General features: G+C 41.2%; 2 protein-coding genes across 9 annotated transcripts in view; both read left to right on the top strand.

Moving 5' to 3' along the window:
* Nucleotides 1-18993, top strand: part of LOC126376760 (uncharacterized) — a 76414-nt gene that overhangs the window by 22474 nt on the left and 34947 nt on the right. Inside the window, exons 2-3 of the mRNA XM_050024330.1 lie at nt 8839-8868; nt 15790-15914. Of these exons, the coding sequence (XP_049880287.1) occupies nt 8839-8868; nt 15790-15914 (155 nt within the window). The remainder of the gene's footprint in view (nt 1-8838; nt 8869-15789; nt 15915-18993) is intronic.
* On the top strand, nt 1295-8174 carry LOC126376657 (uncharacterized). 8 transcript variants are annotated; one of them, XR_007567731.1, is made up of 3 exons: nt 1295-1791; nt 2329-2411; nt 7556-8174. XR_007567731.1 is itself a non-coding variant. In XM_050024202.1 (2 exons), the coding sequence occupies exons 1-2, from the start codon at nt 2628-2630 to the stop codon at nt 7908-7910; spliced, it is 999 nt and encodes a 332-aa protein (XP_049880159.1). In that variant the 5' UTR covers nt 2418-2627; the 3' UTR covers nt 7911-8174. The 8 variants fall into 8 exon arrangements, 1 of the variants encoding a protein (XP_049880159.1); XR_007567735.1 differs by lacking the exons at nt 1295-1791; nt 2329-2411 and adding exons at nt 2418-3271; nt 3700-3806; XR_007567733.1 differs by lacking the exons at nt 1295-1791; nt 2329-2411 and adding exons at nt 2418-3271; nt 3700-3888.

Below are 18993 nucleotides of genomic sequence, written 5' to 3'. Positions count from 1 at the left end.
TACGATGAAAAAAAATACATAAATGTATAGCTGGAAGTTTGGCCATTACAGTAATAAGCGAAAATTCTAAATTCAAAATTAGAATTTCATTTGTTTATCTTATAAACGAAATGAATCACTGTTTTGAGACAAATGTGTGTTTAGGGTTGGAGTACATTTAGCGTTTAAAAACTAAAAATTGGCGCCTATCCTTAAACTTTTTGTTTTTTATTTCAATACTGTGACTTTGGGACGTCTGAAAAAAGGTTTTTTTTCTAAAACGTATGGATACTTCGCCCACAGAAGCCGCCCAAGTTGTGGCATTGCTGGATTCTGGCCTTAGTCAGCGTGTTGTGGCTGCAAGACTGCATCTAAGCCTGTCATCTGTTCATAGAGTCTATAAACGTTATCGGGGGACTGGTTTGTTCACGCGCCGTTCAGGATCTGGCAGGAATCGGGTCACTTCTGAGCGAGATGATCGATTTATTGTAACAACTTCTTTAAGAAATCGACGCCTTAACGCTTTTCAACTGCAGCAGCGGCTTCGTGTTGTACGAAGGGTGGCTGTAAGTGACTCTACAATTAGAAGAAGGTTGAAGGATCGTGGACTGGTACCGCATAAGCCAGCAAATGGGCCGAAATTAACTGCAGACCATCGAAGAGCGCGCCTTAACTTTGCACGTGAGCACCTAAATTGGTCATACCTACAGTGGAGCAAAGTTCTCTTTTCTGATGAGTGTAAAATTATGCTGTATGGTAACGACGGAAGGAACAAGGTCTACAGAAGAGACGGAGAACGCTATGCACAATGCTGCATTGAAGAAAAGGTCAGCTATGGTGGCGGTTCGTGGACGGTTTGGGGAGGAATCAGCGCCGACGGTAAGACAGAGCTTGCTTTCGTGTCTGGGCCACGTCTGCCTGCACTAAACTGTCATCGGTACGTCGAAGAGTGTCTCGAGCCTCATGTGATGCCCTATGCACATTTTATTGGCAACGGCTTCATATTCATGCACGACAATGCTAGGGCTCACACCGCGGGCGTCGTACGAGATTATCTTAACGAAGTCGATATCTCTATTATGGAATGGCCAGCAAGAAGCCCGGACATGAATCCCATTGAACATCTGTGGGATGAATTAAAGAGACGAATTCGAGCAAGAGATCCTGCCCCAGAAACACTTAGCCAGCTGCAAGATGCAATCCAAGAGGAATGGGACAATATACCACAGCATGTGATCGTGACTCTCATCCGATCGATGAAGAACCGTATGGAAGCAGTAATTAGAGCTCGGGGAGGGAATACAAGTTGTTCGCGCGCGTAATAAGGAATGCGCGAGCGGCGACGGCGGCGGCTGAGGCGCGGGAGGCAGGCTCCGCGCAGGCGACGGCGGCGCGGCGGCTGAGGCGCGGGCGCCGGGGCGACCGCCGCCACACACACTACCTTGCTACCTTAACCGAACGGACGCGTTGCGAGCAATCTCGCTGTTTTGTCGGGAATTTGTATTTAATTTCATAATCACGAACATTATAAGTAATAATCACCAGTATTTCTTTTATTTTATGTCCCACAAGAGACATAATTTGGCGCCCCCGGGTGGGCCACGAACTGCCTATTTCGGAATTACGTCGTAAGCATAGTCCGTCTGTTCCATTGTTGTTACGTGTCACCGCAGCACCGCGCGCTACAATATTACATCGCGTTGTGATTCGATAACCCTGAGCAGAGTCTGAGAAGCCCGAAAGAAGGCTAACACGACGAGGTGACGGTCCAGCGGCACGAAAGCGGTTTCGTCCTCCATCATCGAGTGCCACGTAAGACAGCCACTGACGGAAGTTCATCATCAAAACGCTGCACTGCATGATTCATCTGCTAAGGGGAGTGTCGTGAGCCTGCTTTTTCCTTATATTTCCTACCTAATTACCTATATTTTACTTTGGCAGACAGTGTTAGATTGCTCATCAACGCGTGTGTTGCATCATCCATCTTCATCATTGCTAATAAGCATAATTTGTTCGTGCATCCTTGTGCAAATCATCCTACAAATTGCCACAGCTACCTCACCAGGTATATTTTTGAAATATTCGTCATTTTTCGAAAAGGCGTTTATATCGTAAATAAGTAGGTATCTTACATCCATCCTTTGCTTAAACATAGCATTAAACGTGGCATACCTATACCTGAAATATTACTTTCCTTCATGCTACATTTAAGTATATCTTCATAACTTCGTAAATAATCTTCCCAAATTCCTGTTATAAAATAATCCAGTCAGAAACATAAATATTCGCACCGCATCGCACCATTATATTGCACGCTTACTAACGCATTCCTTTCTATAACCCTTCCAGTGAGAAACCACGAACTTACCTACAGTCATCGACCGCTCGGCGACTTGCGATTGTGTGCCTGCCTACTTTGCTCAGCTGTTCGGGTACCGGACAACCTGCCGGCTCGCTGGCGCGTGTTCGTCATTATTACAAGGAGCGTAAGCCGTTTCATTTTTAGTTTCTACTTTCCGTTTTTTTTATTCTTATCAGCTCCAAACATTTTATTTGTTAAATAGTTTTATTTTTTGCATTACCTTAGTTTCTTGTTGCTACTCACTTCTTATCTTCGTACTATATTATTAACTTTTTTTTTTTAAACCATGTCTGGTACGTCGGACGACGAGGGTAGAGATATGGAGATTGAATTAGCGCAACTTGAAGCAAAACGTAGTTCAATAAAAGGACAAACTACAAAAATTGAAAAGTTTTTGAAGTCTTTCGATGATAGTGAGGCAGTTGATGCTGTCGAGTTTAATAAATTAACTCTAAAACTACATAAGTGTATGGAGCTGATACAGAAATTTGAGACGCTGCAGAGTCGCATAGAGGTTCTGAATAGTGGAAAACTCGAAGAAGAACTCACAACACGAGACACTATGGAAGAAAATCTCCATAATTGTATTGCAACCGTTCAATTTTTACTTGAAAAACATAAGCTAAAGTCGAGCTCTGGGGCTGATAATACAAATTCTTCCACTACCACTCATCACTCGCATTGCCGCGATACCATAGTTGGTTTTAACTTGCCTCAAATTAAAATAAATAAATTTGATGGAACATTTTATAAATGGCTTGAATTCCGTGATACATATGAATCATTGATACACGATAACATTAGTTTGAAGCCCATTCACAAGTTCCATTACCTTTGCTCTTACTTAGAAGGTGAAGCGGCGCGAGTTATTAGTAACTTGGAAATATCAGCGGCGAATTATTCCGAAGCTTGGACTCTTTTATGCGAGAGGTATAATAATAAGCGGCAACTTATTTATAATCATTTAAATTCATTATTTAGTGTTGATGCAATCCAAAGAGAGTCTGACAAGTCACTGCGCTTTTTAGGTGATCACATCACTAAAAATTTGCGCGCTTTGAAAACACTAGGCCAGCCCACAGAGCAATGGGACACCATCATTATACATCTTGCCACTACGAAACTAGATTCAGTTACTAGTGTAAAATGGGAGGAGTACCGAAACGGTCTGACAAGTGAAATACCTACTTTGAAGGATTTTAAAGAATTCTTAAAGTCACGGGCAGATGTTCTAGAGACCTTGTATAGATCTAAAAGGGACAAACAAGCTAGAACACCTTCTTCATCTCATTTCAAACAAAATAATCATCATTCACATCATAAACAAGATTTTCAAACGAAGTCCTTCGTAATTTCAGCTAACAACGGCAGGCAGCTGCGTCCGTGCGTCATTTGCCAGGGAAAACATCGTATCTTCGATTGCAACGCGTTCAAGGCCCTGACAACTGAAGAGAAATGGGCACAGGTTCATAAGTTGAAGCTCTGCCACAACTGCTTGCGTCCAGACCACGATGCAGCTCATTGCCGCTTGGGTGGCTGTCGCGCTTGTAAGGGACGACACAACACAGTACTTCATAAACATGACACTACCTCAAATACATACACATCCTCACCGTCTACCTCCCAAGGTGAAAACAATGGTGGGGAGGGCCAGCCCCCTTTTATAGTTATGTCGTCTACCTCTTGTGTAGAGTCCGAAACTCTTCTTTCCACTGCGATGATTGACATCATTAATCCCCATAACAATAAAGTAGAAACTGTGAGAGCGCTGCTAGACAGCGGGAGTCAGTCGTCTTTCATCACTACAAACTTAAAGTCACGTCTGCAGCTGACATCTCAGCCATCAGGTGCCACAAGCATCTTAGGTATTGGTGACACCTCGCTTGACATCATTCCCGAGCGATGCACTGCCATTATTCAGTCAAAACTAAACACTTTTGTTCAAACGCAGAACTTTTTAGTACTGCCTCATATCACAGACAAACTTCCTAAGCGTCATATAGATATTTCATCACTAAAACTACCTTCAGTGGTACGTTTAGCAGACCCCTTCTTTAATAAACCATCTCCAATAGACGTGCTCCTCGGAGCTGACATCTTTTGGGATCTTCTTAGCCCTGAGCGTCATTCACTAGGACCAAATCTACCTACTTTGTGTAATACAAGGTTGGGCTGGATTGTAGCAGGACATATTCCATCGCTTCATAAACCAAACCAAATTCGTTGTAATTTTGTGTCTACTGAACAGCTTCACTCAGAATTAGCAAAATTCTGGAATGATGAGGATTTCCCTTTACCAAATCACAAGGAAAATATCATTACTGAAAGCGAAACCCACTTCATAGAAAATACTTATCGCCTGAATGATGGTAGGTTCTGTGTTCGGCTTCCTCTCTTAGACTCACCCGATTGTCTAGGGGATTCCTATGGTCGAGCTAGGACTCGTTTTTTTGGGCTAGAGAAACGATTTAGACAAAATCCTTGCTTAAAAAAGATGTATACTGACTTCATTTCTGAATATCGAGATCTAGGTCACCTTGCAGAAGCACCCAATCAGAGACCCAGCTCATCTTATTTTTTGCCTCATCACGCAATACTTAAAGAAAATAGCGAATCAACCAAGCTACGAGTGGTATTTGATGCCTCTGCGCGCACTTCATCGGGTTTCTCCATCAACGACATTCAAATGGTAGGGCCCACCATTCAAGATTCGTTATTTAACATCCTACTCAGATTTCGCCATTACAAATACGTTCTCTCCGGCGACATAGAAAAACAATATCGCCAAGTCATTATGAATGAACTTGATCGTGATTTACAGCTCATCCTATGGAGAGAGAATGAAAGCCTTCCAATTCGTTCACTTAGACTAAATACGGTCACATACGGTTTTGCTAGTGCTAGTTTTCTTGCAGCTAGATGTTTGTGGCAGCTCGGGGAGGAATCAGCTAGTATTTTAAATTCATCCGAGCACGGCCCCCAGGATGGTGTCACCGCCGATTTAATTAAGGAAATAATTCAGTCACAGTTTTATTGTGATGATTTGCTCTGCGGCGCTGACACTGAAAACGAACTGCTTCATATAAAGAACTCTGTTTCAAAGGTATTATCATCGGGTTGCTTCAACCTACGGAAATACCGTTCTAATTCCTCAACTATTATAAATTCAGAAATTAAAAACATGGAAACTGATAACTTGATTCTTAGTCAGTCTGTCCAAACACTGGGTTTAGGATGGAATCCTACTCAAGATGTTCTTCATTTTAATATCGACAATAATGCACCGAACAGTGTCACAAAGCGCACTATCTTATCAACCACTTTCAAGATATTCGATCCACTCGGGTTGCTAACGTTGTGTACAGTTAGGCCAAAAATTCTTATGCAAAAAATGTGGACTTTAAAAATTAATTGGGATGACCCTGTTCCTAGCGAAATAAAACGGGCATGGGAACATTTTATAGACAATGTCAAATACCTAAAGCTTCTTACTATTCCCAGATGCATTTTTAACGACATTCCTTCTTACATAGAACTTCATACATTTTGTGACGCGTCGCAACTTGCTTATGGCGCTTGCGTCTACGTAAAGTCCGTGTCAGCATCGGGCCGTCAAACCTGTAATCTACTTTGTGCCAAATCACGGGTAGCACCTATCAAGCCAACTACCATTCCGCGACTAGAGCTCTGCGCGGCCCTGCTAGGAGCTCGTCTCTCTGCAACGGTTAGTAGCGCCCTTCGTAAGCCTATAGCTAGAAGTATTTATTGGTCCGATTCTAGTGTCGTGTTGGCATGGTTAACAAGTTGTCCATCTAAGCTTAAGGCTTACGTGGCTAATAGAGTCACCGCCGTGCTGGAGCTCACTCAAGGTTCTCCCTGGCGCTACGTGCCTACCGCCTTAAACCCAGCCGACCTGGCGTCACGCGGGGTAGACCCACAGCGTGTCGAGTCAGAATCCAAATGGTGGCACGGGCCACAATTTATTTTACAAAAAGAAGAAGACTGGCCTTCTCTGCCCGATGATAAACAAACGCAACAATTACCCGAAACAAAACACATCATAAATACATTGACAAGCACTGACGTGCCTGTTGCGGTAATAGATTTTGAAAGACATTCCAATTTTAAGCGATTACGCCGCATTGTTGCATATGTATTGCGTTTTATAAATGCAAAATGTAAAAACATAGTTAATAAAGGGCATTTAACAGTAGCGGAACTAAATGATGCCCTGACCACCCTAGTAAAGTTATCACAACAGGAATCATTCTCCAAGGAATTAACTTTACTTCACGAGAAAAAAAATATCAGTTCTAAGTCCTTACTTGCTTCATTATCTCCATTTATTGACTCTCAGGGAATCCTGAGAGTGGGGGGGAGGATACGTAAATCAAACTTTGACTTTACGACAAAACATCCCATACTTTTAAACTCGAAACACATTCTTACCAAACTCATATTCTCAAATGAACACACTCGCCTCTTACATGCGGGACCGCAGCTTTTGCTGGCGTCAGTCCGCGAGCAGTTCTGGCCGATCGGGGGTAGGGACCTGGCACGACGCACGGCGCGCAGATGTGTCACCTGTAGTCGACACAACGCTAAACTAATGAAAAACATAATGGGTGACTTACCTTCACAGCGTCTGGTGCCGGACTTCCCATTCTCCACTGTTGCTATGGATTTCGCAGGCCCTTTCTTAATAACTGATCGTCGCGGGCGCGGATGCAAAATAACAAAATGCTATTTATGCCTTTTTATTTGTCTCAGGTTCAAATGTGTCCATTTGGAGTGTGTTAGTGAGCTATCTAAAGATTCGTTTATACTAGCCTTACGCCGATTTATCTCTCGTAGGGGTAAACCAAGAGAAATATTCTGTGATAACGGAAGAAACTTCGTAGCTGCGGCGAAGGAAGTAAATGAGTTTTTCAAACAGTATTCGAAGTCTATGTGTGCCTTTGCAGCTGATCATGATATAAAGTTTAAATTCTCACCGGCTTACGCTCCTAATTTTAACGGCTACGCAGAGGCTGGCATAAAGGCAGCAAAGCACCTCATAAAGCGTGCTTTAGGGAATACGCACCTCACCTTTGAGGAGCTTTCGTCTTTGTTTGCCCAAGTGGAAGCGATCCTCAACAGTAGACCTATCTCTCCCCTCTCCTCCTCACCTAATGACTATGCAGCGCTCACACCTGGACATTTCCTCCTTGGCAGGTCCCTGATGTCGCTACCGTCTCCAGAGCTAATTGACATCAATCCAAGAAGACTAAACAGATATGAAGTATTGGAACAAATGAGACAACACTTCTGGAAAAGATGGCAGTCAGAATATGTTACTGAACTCCAGCATCGTTGCAAATGGAAAACCCGGTGCAGAGATTTAAAAGAAGGAGAGCTAGTGATAATTAAAGATGACAATGTGCCTCCACTATTATGGCGACTTGGAAGAGTTCAAAAACTTTACCCAGGCGCAGACGGAGTGCCGCGAGTTGCTGATATAAAGACATCAAGAGGAGTCATCAGACGCGCACTCAATCGTATATCCCTTCTTCTAGACGACATTGCTTGAAAGCAGCGCTTTCAAGGGCCCCCAGTATGTTCGCGCGCGTAATAAGGAATGCGCGAGCGGCGACGGCGGCGGCTGAGGCGCGGGAGGCAGGCTCCGCGCAGGCGACGGCGGCGCGGCGGCTGAGGCGCGGGCGCCGGGGCGACCGCCGCCACACACACTACCTTGCTACCTTAACCGAACGGACGCGTTGCGAGCAATCTCGCTGTTTTGTCGGGAATTTGTATTTAATTTCATAATCACGAACATTATAAGTAATAATCACCAGTATTTCTTTTATTTTATGTCCCACAAGAGACACAAGTTATTAAATAAACGTTTTTTAGCTTTTTTTTTTCATTTACGTGTATTGTTTTATCCATTTCCTTTATACTCCATACGGAATAAAAATGACTCATTTAACAAAATACGAAACCTATGAAAAATTCATTTAAATTTAGAACATTAACATTAAGATTTGATAAGCTCATATTACTCACTATTAAACGACATTTAACATTTATTCCTAAATGTACACATTTTTCTGATAATCCTGACAAAACGTAAACTTGCAAGGTGTTTCGATTTTTTTGATGAGAAGTGTATATTTAAAGTTTCACGGCGCATTGGCGCCTCTGCGCTGTAAAGTCGTGAAATGTAAATAAATAAATAATAAATCTGACCTAACCAGACTTGTTTTGTAGATGTTCATTTGTTTTACACGATGATCATCTTATCCCCGCGGTACAACCAGTTGGACATATTTCCACCGTTGTACCACGGGTCATATAATCATAAATATAAAAAAAGAGTTGAACTGTGGGTAAATTACAACCAGTTGGACATCGCAGTTGTCCACGGGTCGGGACGGGATTATTAACATGTACTAAGTTATTAATCTAATTTACTTATAATATTTTATTATTTTTCATCATGTCTTTTCTCTGCCCAGGTACACTTTGGCATCGACAGAGACCAAAAGGTTAAACTCAAAGTATTTCATTTATTGTTTTGTTTGCTTGTGCTATCACTCATTTAAGAAGATCTAGAAGTGTGTTTACACGACGACTTTGTGTAACAATAAAATTGTGGTGCAAACGCGGCACTTCTGCTAAAGTCGCTGTACTTAGGCGATTCTCACACTGCCCCGCATGATGCAGCGTAGCGCGTGGATTCGTGTTCTTCCGTTGCTTGTGAGTATCTCCGTTTTGTATCTTGGGTTTCTTCACGATGTTTTCCTTCACCGTTGAGCATGTGATAATCATTTGTGATCCAAACATCAATTCGAAAAAACAATCAAAAACAGCAAGTTTTTTTGACATTTGTTGGTATTGCGCACTTACTTTTATATGCGCAAATGTCAAATTGCAATATTGCTTTTTACCAGACTGTTTAGATAAATTGCTTCGATGTGCCCTTTTTAACTCTGGTATTATCTTTACACCCGTATTCTGAGTTGTTAACTCGAAAGTTCCTCCACTCGGGTTTACCTCAGCAAAGGTTTTCGAAATTTTTAGTTGACATTTACGTCCTTGACTTAAAGGTCTCTACTCGCTAGAGTCGAGCATATCACACTGCCAACAAAATATGAAACATCAACCTCATTGGAGCAAACTCGAGATAAGGTTTAGGTGACGTCTAAGAATATCGATTTTGAGCTGAGTTGGAGGATTTCCTTAAAGTCACCTCAACTGAGGACTTCCCATCCGGAGGCCCCGGGTTCGAATCCTGGTTGGGACATATTACAAAAATCACTTTGTAATATGTCCCAACCCTATGTCTTTGTAATCCTAGTTTGGTCAGGACATTACAGGCTGATCACCTGATTGTCCGAAAGTAAGATAATCCGTGGTTCGGAAGGCACGTTAAGACGTTGGTCCCTACATGAGTCATGTCAGAGGCCTTTGGCGGCTCAGTAATAACCCTGACACCAGGGTTGATGAGGTTGGTATTCCACCTCACACCCACACGATAAGAAGAACTGAGGACTGAGTTGAGGAAGCATTGAGGAAGCATCTAAGAATACGGGTATTAGTCTGGTTTTGTACCAAGGCTGATTGGGTGCGTTCCATTGAACCGGAATTTAATTCAAGTTCAATTCAATTTTTTTTTCTATTTTGTTATTTTCTCTTGACCATGACTTTCTGGAGGTGGAGGACTGGAGTCCTAGGACACAGGGTATCCTAGTTTAGGCTCCAGCCTCTACAAATATTGTATTTTTTTATGTATTTATGTATCCATGTGTTTTTGTAGAGGGAATAAAGATTTTACTTACTGCATCGGAGATCCTAATCACAGCGCTTCAATCGGAACGCACCCTAAACCCGTTTAGTTTATAATTTTGCTAACTTCACTATAGTAACATACCTAGTTGATTTGTTTAGATTTAGCAACCGATCACGCGGGTTTTTACTTGAGTGTGAGCTTTCCCGCCACTTTCAGCACATAGGTACGGTCACGAGCATTAATATGTATACACTTTGGTACCATGTCACATTCACTTTTTTGACAAATTGAACTGTAAGTCTCCCTAAATGTCAAATATGTTAGTGCGACAGAGTCCTAAAGTTGGTACATTATATTGCTCATGACTGTACATTACATTATACTATTTTCCTACGCTATTTAGTCGCCTAATGTGGCAAGGCTCTTAAAGTTCCTTGGCTGACTGAAAGCATCCAATTTGGCTTAACACTTGCTTGCTAACTAAAATACATAAACAGCTTCTTTAATAGTTTACAGATTTTTCTTCAACAAGGCTTTGATTTCATTTAATTTCAGTCCGGAAAAAAGACTGCTTTACCGATTAAAGCTGGCATGTTATTGCGAAGTTTTTTAGCAGAATGTCATCATCATCGTCCTGTCCTTATCTCACTCTAGGAGCGGTCGGCACAACATGTATACCTCTTCCATTCATTTCTGTCGTCTTTTTCTTCTTCTAAAGAGAATAGATTCTTCTTTCTGTGTAGGGCGGTGAAGCCGCAGGGAAAGAGCGTTAGAATGGAAACGTTACTTCGGGACCGTCAGGATGGCCTGTCACTACCCTTATTTTACATCGAAGTAAATATTAAAAGTTAGTGCTCAGCTGCTACCAGTTGGTACCGATCGTTAGACAGTCGGTACCCTTGATTTAAAAAAAATAATCTCCTTTTTTAGGTGACGCGCCATTCTAGCATCAGGATCGCTGGTCACCTATGCAGTGAGAACAAACTGCGCACATTTATAGAGTTTATTTATAACCAATAGTTGGTACTAACTGGTACCTTCATATACGTAGTTTTGGAGCTCATAACTTTTAAGGATAAAAGTTATTATGGATTTACTATTTGGATGTCGTAACGCTTACAGAATTAAATGAGCAATTCCGAAATTGAACACATAAGCGGTATTCTATCAGCAGGCGCCACTTAACAGAATTCGGCATTCAGAGACTAGGCCCGCAAACAAATGTCACGAATCTTGACCTATACCACACCCGGGACACTTCATACACACAACTTCGTTTTACACAGACACCACACAAAGACGTTATCGTACACGCACATCTGTGTGTGTGACGTCTGACGCCATACAATTCAAGTCTAAACGTCAAGGTAAACCTAACTCAGACGCTGGTGGGGAGCGGAGAGTTGCCGTTCTATAAGTAGTATTATTCCTTATTCTATGCCTATACGCAACGTTTTTAAACCAGTTGATAAAGCAAATATGCACTATTTATTCTTCCTCCTTTGTTCACTATCTTGTGACGTCAGACTAGTGTAATGACGTCATATTGTTAGTACAAGTCAAAACTACGAATATGTTCTGTTTGTCGCTTTGCATAAATTTGTTCCGGTGGAAGCGAGACGAAATAACACTCGCAGTTTCACGTGATCCTCGTACTACAATTCAATTGTTAATTCTCGCCGCATCTCGTGGGATAGTTTTTATCATATAACATAACCTCACGACTATTTTAACAAAAATAAAATATCCTGCGTGGATCATATGAATTCGCGTTGACAGCGACTCCCCGAACGGCGATTCCCGCTACGGCGAGTGGCTTAAAGTCGCGCAATTTCTTTTTTGTATAGTACAGTCATGGTAAAAACTGGAAATCAGCTTTTCATCAATTCGGAAATGTTTTTTCAGGAATTAAACCAGTAAGACTAAAATGAGGAAGTAAGAAAACAACGAATATTAATTTAACGTATTTTATAGGTGCCTTTCGTAATTTTTTATGTCTTAATTGGTTAAAATAGGCCTATGTATTAAACCGTTCTACTGTAAATAATTATGCAGGTATGTGGAAGGGTCTACAACTAATTATTTATTATAGCGTATGGCAAAAAAAAATATCAAATCAAATATACTTTGTTGCACACAACATACAAAACAAAACACAAATGGATGATAGATACAGTATAATCTGGCGGCCTTATTGCTAACCAGCAATTTCTTCCAGGCAACCAGTGGAAAGGAACATTTATTACAATTTGGAATTTATTAAAATATCCTGCGTGGATCATAATTTAGTTTAAGCTCCCTCAACCAAGTCTCTGCCGCGTCCGTCACACAGTGCAGCTCGGCTATGCCACCTAGGAACCGGTGCAGAGCGCGTTTACCGCTGCGCCACCGAGCTCCTCAATTCTTGCTTAATAATTGGATATGTATACCTATAATTATGTTGCTACGTATATTGCTTCTGTTTGTTTTGATCAGTATAATAATTTATATGTGGAAACTTGTAATTAGCCTTCTGCTAACTACAATTGTATTTATTTGGAATTGAAGCTGTTAGCTCCCTGAAAAAATAAAAAGGGGCTGGTGCCTGGGTGTCACAACCAGAATCATCATGTATAAAGATAAAATATGCATAATGTATGTTATCCATGAAATTAGAAGGTTTAACGAAGGCAATTGAAAAGAAGATATGAATGCATGGGATTAACTGTCTGAGAACTGATATTAGGCAGCTAAGTTACTCAATTTTATAAAAATATTTTGTTTATTTTTTTTTTTTAAAGAACGTCTAGGGCCCTGTGCCGAGGTTTTTCTTGCAGCTTCTTTTCCCCGGGTATACAGGTTGTGAGAAGCTACAGTAGTTTTAGGCGGATGAGACGTTCGTTATGTAAAAATTGACGATTCAAAGTGTAACTATGTTACCTACTGAATAAAGATATTTGAATTTGGCATTGTTTTGCGCCATCTGTACTTTTTGCGGATCGTGGCCTGGGAAGTACCTCATTAAACGTATAACTTAACAGCAAGTGATAGATTCAAGTGGGGTCTGTGTACAGCGGGCGTGGCAGGGGTGAGGTTCTGACGTCAGTGGTACGCGTGACGTCATCGTGACGCGCGCGTCCGACCTACTTGTAGCCGCGTGCGTGCCAGCCGACTGGGGCTTACGATTTACGGCTTGTAAAGGGTTACCGGGCTGGGATGTCGTGAACGGGTTAAGTTTCTAATGGTTTTAACATCTTTTCATTGATTTTAATTCTAATATTTAGAACAATGTCGCCCATACCTACATTTTAAAACACATACATCACATTATATTACAACACGTTACACACACACATTTACATTATTATTTATTTATTTGTACACAATAGAACAGACAAAAGAGAGTTTTTTGTTTGAGTTTTTTTAAGAGAGCTCTTTTTTTTTTAGATAAATACATTAATTTTTTTTTTCTTTTCCTTCCATTTGCTTCGATCCTGACACACTTCTCTTGCTTCCTCCACATTCATCAATCGTTTCTTACACGCACGCCGGTTCAGAGTAGATCGAACTGAATCTTTTCTAAGGACGTATCCAGTTTGGCCAATGTAGGTCCTTTTTTTTATGTACTTAAGTGTAGTAGGTAATACCCGCGTAATAACGAACTCCGTGGGCAAGTGGTTGAGCATTGGGCTCACGATCCGAAGACACCGGGTTCGAATCTCGGTGGGGGCTATCACAAAAATCTCTTTGTGATCCCTAATTTGGTTCATTTAATTATTATGGAAAAAAAGAACAATTACCTCTTTTTTATGGCTTTTGTATGAAGGAACTCTTATCAATGTAAAATTTAGCACAGAAGAAACATTTTTAAACAATCATACAAAGTCTCTTCTTCTGTAGTGCGGGTTGTGAGATGGATGACGAACCTCATCAACCCTATTGTCAGGGTTTTTGTTGAGCCGCCAAAGGCCCCTGACGTGACTCATGTAACGACTTACATCAGTAAGAAGCAGTCAGGAGTCAGTTTGTTCGTTTCACCAAACAAAGTAATAACGTCTATACACCCTAGTAGGTACGAAATAATCAATTTTACACGTCCCCTGCCTCGCCTCCTAAGCGGGGGGGACTTATGTAAATATTTACCCCTATTAGCGGTATGGAGTGCTTTATGACTTCGGTTCGGCTTGGCATTTTTTTTGGCACAACCGCTTGATACAAGCTTTATTCACTGGGAGTGCCAGACCGTCTCGTGCACATCATACGAGACTTCCTCTCAAATCGAACCTTTCGCTACCGCGTGGAGGGGACGCTCTCGTCACCGCACCCGATACATGCCGGAGTCCCACAAGGCTCCGTCCTCTCCCCTTTACTTTTTTCATTGTATACTAGTGACATTCCCAAATCCCCTAATACCGAACTAGCTTTATTTGTGATGATACAGCTTGGCATTGGAAAACTAGGTACTACCTCCTTCTTACAAACCGCAGACTAAAGATAGTGTCCCTAATTCCTGAAGACACCTTCTAATTTTATTTTAAGTTATACCTGTCGTTTTCTTATCCGACGAAAAGGAAAGGGACGGATGATTGACAGCTCTTAATTTTAACACACTTCTTGTTCTTCCCTTTCCTATCTTTCCTTGTAGCTTTCCTTAACATAAACATAAAGAGCCTAATATACGTCCCACTGCTGGGCACAGGCCTCCCCTCAATCAACCGGAGGGGGTATGGAGCATACTCCACCACGCTGCTCCAATGTGGGTTGGTGGAGGTGTTCTTATGACTAATAGCCTGGACCAACGGCTTAACGTGCCCTGCGAAGCACGGAATCATCTTACTTTTTCGGACAATCAGGTGATTCAAGCCTGAAAAGTCATAACCAAACAAAGGACAGTCTCACAAAGTGATTTCGACAATGTCCCCATCGGGAATCGAACCCGGACCTCCAGATAGTGAGCCTAACGCTCTAACCACTAGACCACGGAGGTTGTAGCTTCCCTTATATGATGCTTTTAAGAAATTCGTCGTGTCTTATAAGCGTCCAATCGACTGGCCTCTTCCGTCCTTAATAACTCTCAAAAGCCTCTTTTCCCTTACTCTTACTAGCACTTCCTCATTAGTAACTCTTTCTCTCCAACTTATTCTTTATATAACAGCCTCCATGGTCTAGTGGTTAGAGCGTTAGGCTCACGATCTGGAGGTCCGGGTTCGATTCCCGATGGGGACATTGTCGAAATCACTTTGTGAGACTGTCCTTTGTTTGGTAAGGATTTTCAGGCTTGAATCACCTGATTGTCCAAAAAAGTAAGATGATTCCGTGCTTCGGAGGGCAAAAATACCTCCACCAACCCGCAGTGGAGCAGCGTGGTGGAGTATGCTCCATACATACATAAACTCACGCCCGTAATCCCTAATGGGGTGGGCAGAGCTACAAGTAATCAAAGACAACTTGCAGCCACTGTTGATACGAAGTCCAAAGATGGATATGATGAACCTTATGGTGATAAGGGATCAGCCTATCGCCCATAACATTAGTCCATCATGCTCATCAGTATGCTCCATACCCCCGGTTAATCCGGTTGATTGAGGGGAGGCCTGTGCCCAGCAGTGGGACGTATATAGGCTGTTTATGTATGTATGTATGTATGTATTCTTTATATTATTATTGGTTATTGAGCAACCTCCATTATTGGTTCCAGGTCGCCATCGTATCGGGCGCGCCCCCCGTCGACGGTGGCTGCTCCGGCCCACGACCAGCTTGATCCCCCGGCCGTCGCCAAGCCGCAGCTCAAGGGGCCGCGCGGGGGCGTCGGCTCTGTCTCTGGTTAGTACTTCTATCGTATGGGTTATAAGGTGGATTACCAACCTCATCAACCCTGGTGTCAAGAGTTTTTATTGAGCCGCCCACGGCCCCTGACGTGACTCATGTAACGACTATGTACTTGCATCAGTACCGGGACGACTTAACGTGCCTTCCGAAGCACGAATCGTCTTACTTTTGGACAATCAGGTCGTCAGCCTGTAGTGTCCTAACCAAACGGAAGATGATGCAGCTCAGTTGAAAATAATTAAAAAAAAGCACAAAAAAGTCACGAATTATGCGATGGATTATTCCACTTGATATTAACTCAGAATCATGGCCTGAATCATCCCCTTCAGTATTAGTTACGATGTCACTAACACCCTGTATAAACCTACTTACAGATTTTATACCAAAACAAAAACTAAAAATAATAAAGCAGAAGAATAACTATTCGAATAGCTCTTCTCGAAGAGAATCCTGTCAAATTGCCCATAGGTTTAAGGTATGCTGTGGTGCTTATTCCTGTATATGTCGTGGCCAGATCTTAGAATTGATCAATTGATGATGTGCTCGATCATTTCATGCAATGGTCATATTTCATGAAATAGAATATCATTAGTTGGCCACATAATGATGTAGTTTGGCCAGATCAATGATCAATCAATCAACTAAATGCATGATTACTTCATGATATGGCCAAACGTTGGCAATCATATCGTAAAATTAGTAACATTATCCACCGGTAGTGGCGCTAGTGTCGATTATATTTAAAACTTGATTGATATTATAATCGATGAATCAATGTAATTGTACAATTTTCCATATCGTATAGATACATCATTTTGAAGCTAAGAAATTAATCGACTATTCGCATTTTATTACACCACATAGCATGGACACCAACGGCGTTAACATACATACATGCATAAACTCTCGCCCGTAATCCCTAATGGGGTGGGCAGAGCCACAAGTAATCAAAGACAACTTGCAGCCACTGTTGATACGATGTCGTAAGCTGGATATGATGATCCTGGTGAACGGCGTTAACAATATGGCCAAACGTTGTTTTAAATATCATTAAACGACGTTTCAACGATATGGTCAACTTAAGTTGGCTATTTCATGAAATATGACCATTTCATGAAATGGTCGAGCACATCATGAAATGATCAATTCTACGATCTGGTCACGATATAGACACCATCTAATTTTATTTTAAGTTATTAAAGTACCTGTCATCTTTTTTTCTGCCGAAAAGGAAAGGGACGGGTAATCGACAGACATTAATTTATGCAACACGCGTCAATTTTATCAGAAATTTAAAAAACCCTCCCAAATTTTATATTGACCAATAAGCCTACAGAATTTAGTTGGATGGCACACGTCAAACAATTATATTCGCCCGGGTTATTCATTCATTTTAAATAAAGTTAACAATTGTCAATCACTCGTCCCTTTTCTTTTCTGTGGATAAGAAAATGACGGATATAACTGAAAATAAAATTTGGAGGGTTCTGCAGCAATCGGGGCCATTAAATATAGTATAAAATGACGAATTTCACAGCCAACATAATTCGTCTTCCAACCACCTGCCACAGTCAAACGATCAATTAGCAAAATTAACGACGACCATCCAACATTTCATCACTTTACTTATCGCAAAGAATATTTATTAAACTAGGCCATATTTTAATTTACCCCGAAGCTAATTTACATATAATATAACGAAACACCTGTACCATTACGGTAATGAATTTTTGTAGCGAGCAAGAAAAATCAATAGGTTGCTTTAATATTCAACTGTTGAAGCTTTTTTGTTAAATATTATGTGGAATCAAAGTCATTTGCGTTTCACTTTCGAAAAGAACGATACTAACCGCCTTAGACAAAAAGAAGACTAAAGTTAGTAAATACCAGAATTAAACCCTGGTAATAGTACCAGAATTAAACCCTGGTACTACTACCAGGGTACTAACTTTAGTACTATAACAAACCTGGACTTAAACCCTGGTACTATTACCATGGTACTAACTTTAGTACTGTAACAAACCTGGACTTTCTAGTCCTGGTTTAAACCTAGACTATAAAGTATTTTTTGTACCTAATAAAGCGGATACCTGCCTAATCATGTACTATTTCGTCTAGGTTTCTTTGGTCTAGTTTAGTTTTTCATTTATGCGTCTGGACTAAAAAGAAATGAAAAATGCATAATATATGGTCCCACTATTTTCTTCGCCGATTGTGTAGAGGAGACGTTAGGTACAAATTCCGGCCCAGAATAACCTGCCGCGTCGTCACGTCTGTGGGCTTCAATCATTTAAATAAGTCCATAAACAATGCATCAATCAATTAAAATAGGATACTTTCCAACTAGTCAAATCAGTTACCTTGTAATAAACGTCAAAACACGAAATTACTATGGAATTTCTACGAAAAAGCAACTTGTGACGTCATAGAAAAACGTGACAAAATGTCACACTTATTACATTTTTCTTTATTAAAATTAATAAATGAGTTAAATAGAAAAAAGAAAACTTTTGTCACCTTTTAGATCTGTCTTTATTTAGTAAGTAATCATAATTTCATAATTTATCTTTGACCTAGGGAAATACCCAATTGTGTTACCTAAAGCCCTTGGCATTATTTTTTATTCTATGACTACAGCCACACCTCTGACACTCCATACAAAAATCTCATTTCTTACCGTGTGCCGCCTAACTCGTAAGAGCGAACGAGACATAGTCCGCGCGTTGTCTCCCTTACTCCTTAGCGGCTTACGTGTTAGACTAAAGTAAGACCCAGAGGGGTGAGATCAGCGCCCGATACAAATTGGTGTCGGGAGAAGAGTTTCTGTTCTACATCCGCTCTTGTCGGTGCAGCATTCTGCATTCTTGTCGATCACTATCAAATGCCTTTCACTTCCTTATAAGACACGACGTTCGCCTTCTCTTTAATCTGTTCCACGTGAGCTCATCTTGGTGTTCCCTTTCCTCTCTTTCCTTGTAGCTTCCCTGCGTTTTAATAAATTCGTCGTGTCTATTATCTTGCCTCTTCTGTCCTGAATAACTCTCAATATTTGTGGATTTTCCCTTACTCTTAC

Source organism: Pectinophora gossypiella, chromosome 21 (genome assembly GCF_024362695.1).
Source record: "Pectinophora gossypiella chromosome 21, ilPecGoss1.1, whole genome shotgun sequence".
Classification (NCBI taxonomy): Eukaryota; Metazoa; Arthropoda; class Insecta; order Lepidoptera; family Gelechiidae; genus Pectinophora; species Pectinophora gossypiella.
Note: the sequence above shows the minus strand (reverse complement) of the source record. Positions and strands in the feature narration are given on the sequence as shown.

Excerpts from the sequence above, each read along its gene's own strand:
- LOC126376657 (XM_050024202.1), top strand. The coding sequence starts at position 2,628 with ATGTCTGGTACGTCGGACGACGAGGGTAGAGATATGGAGATTGAATTA. Across the intron at positions 3,272-7,555 it reads TGGACTCTTTTATGCGAGAG|GTCCCTGATGTCGCTACCGT; the intron begins GTATAATAATAA and ends CCTCCTTGGCAG.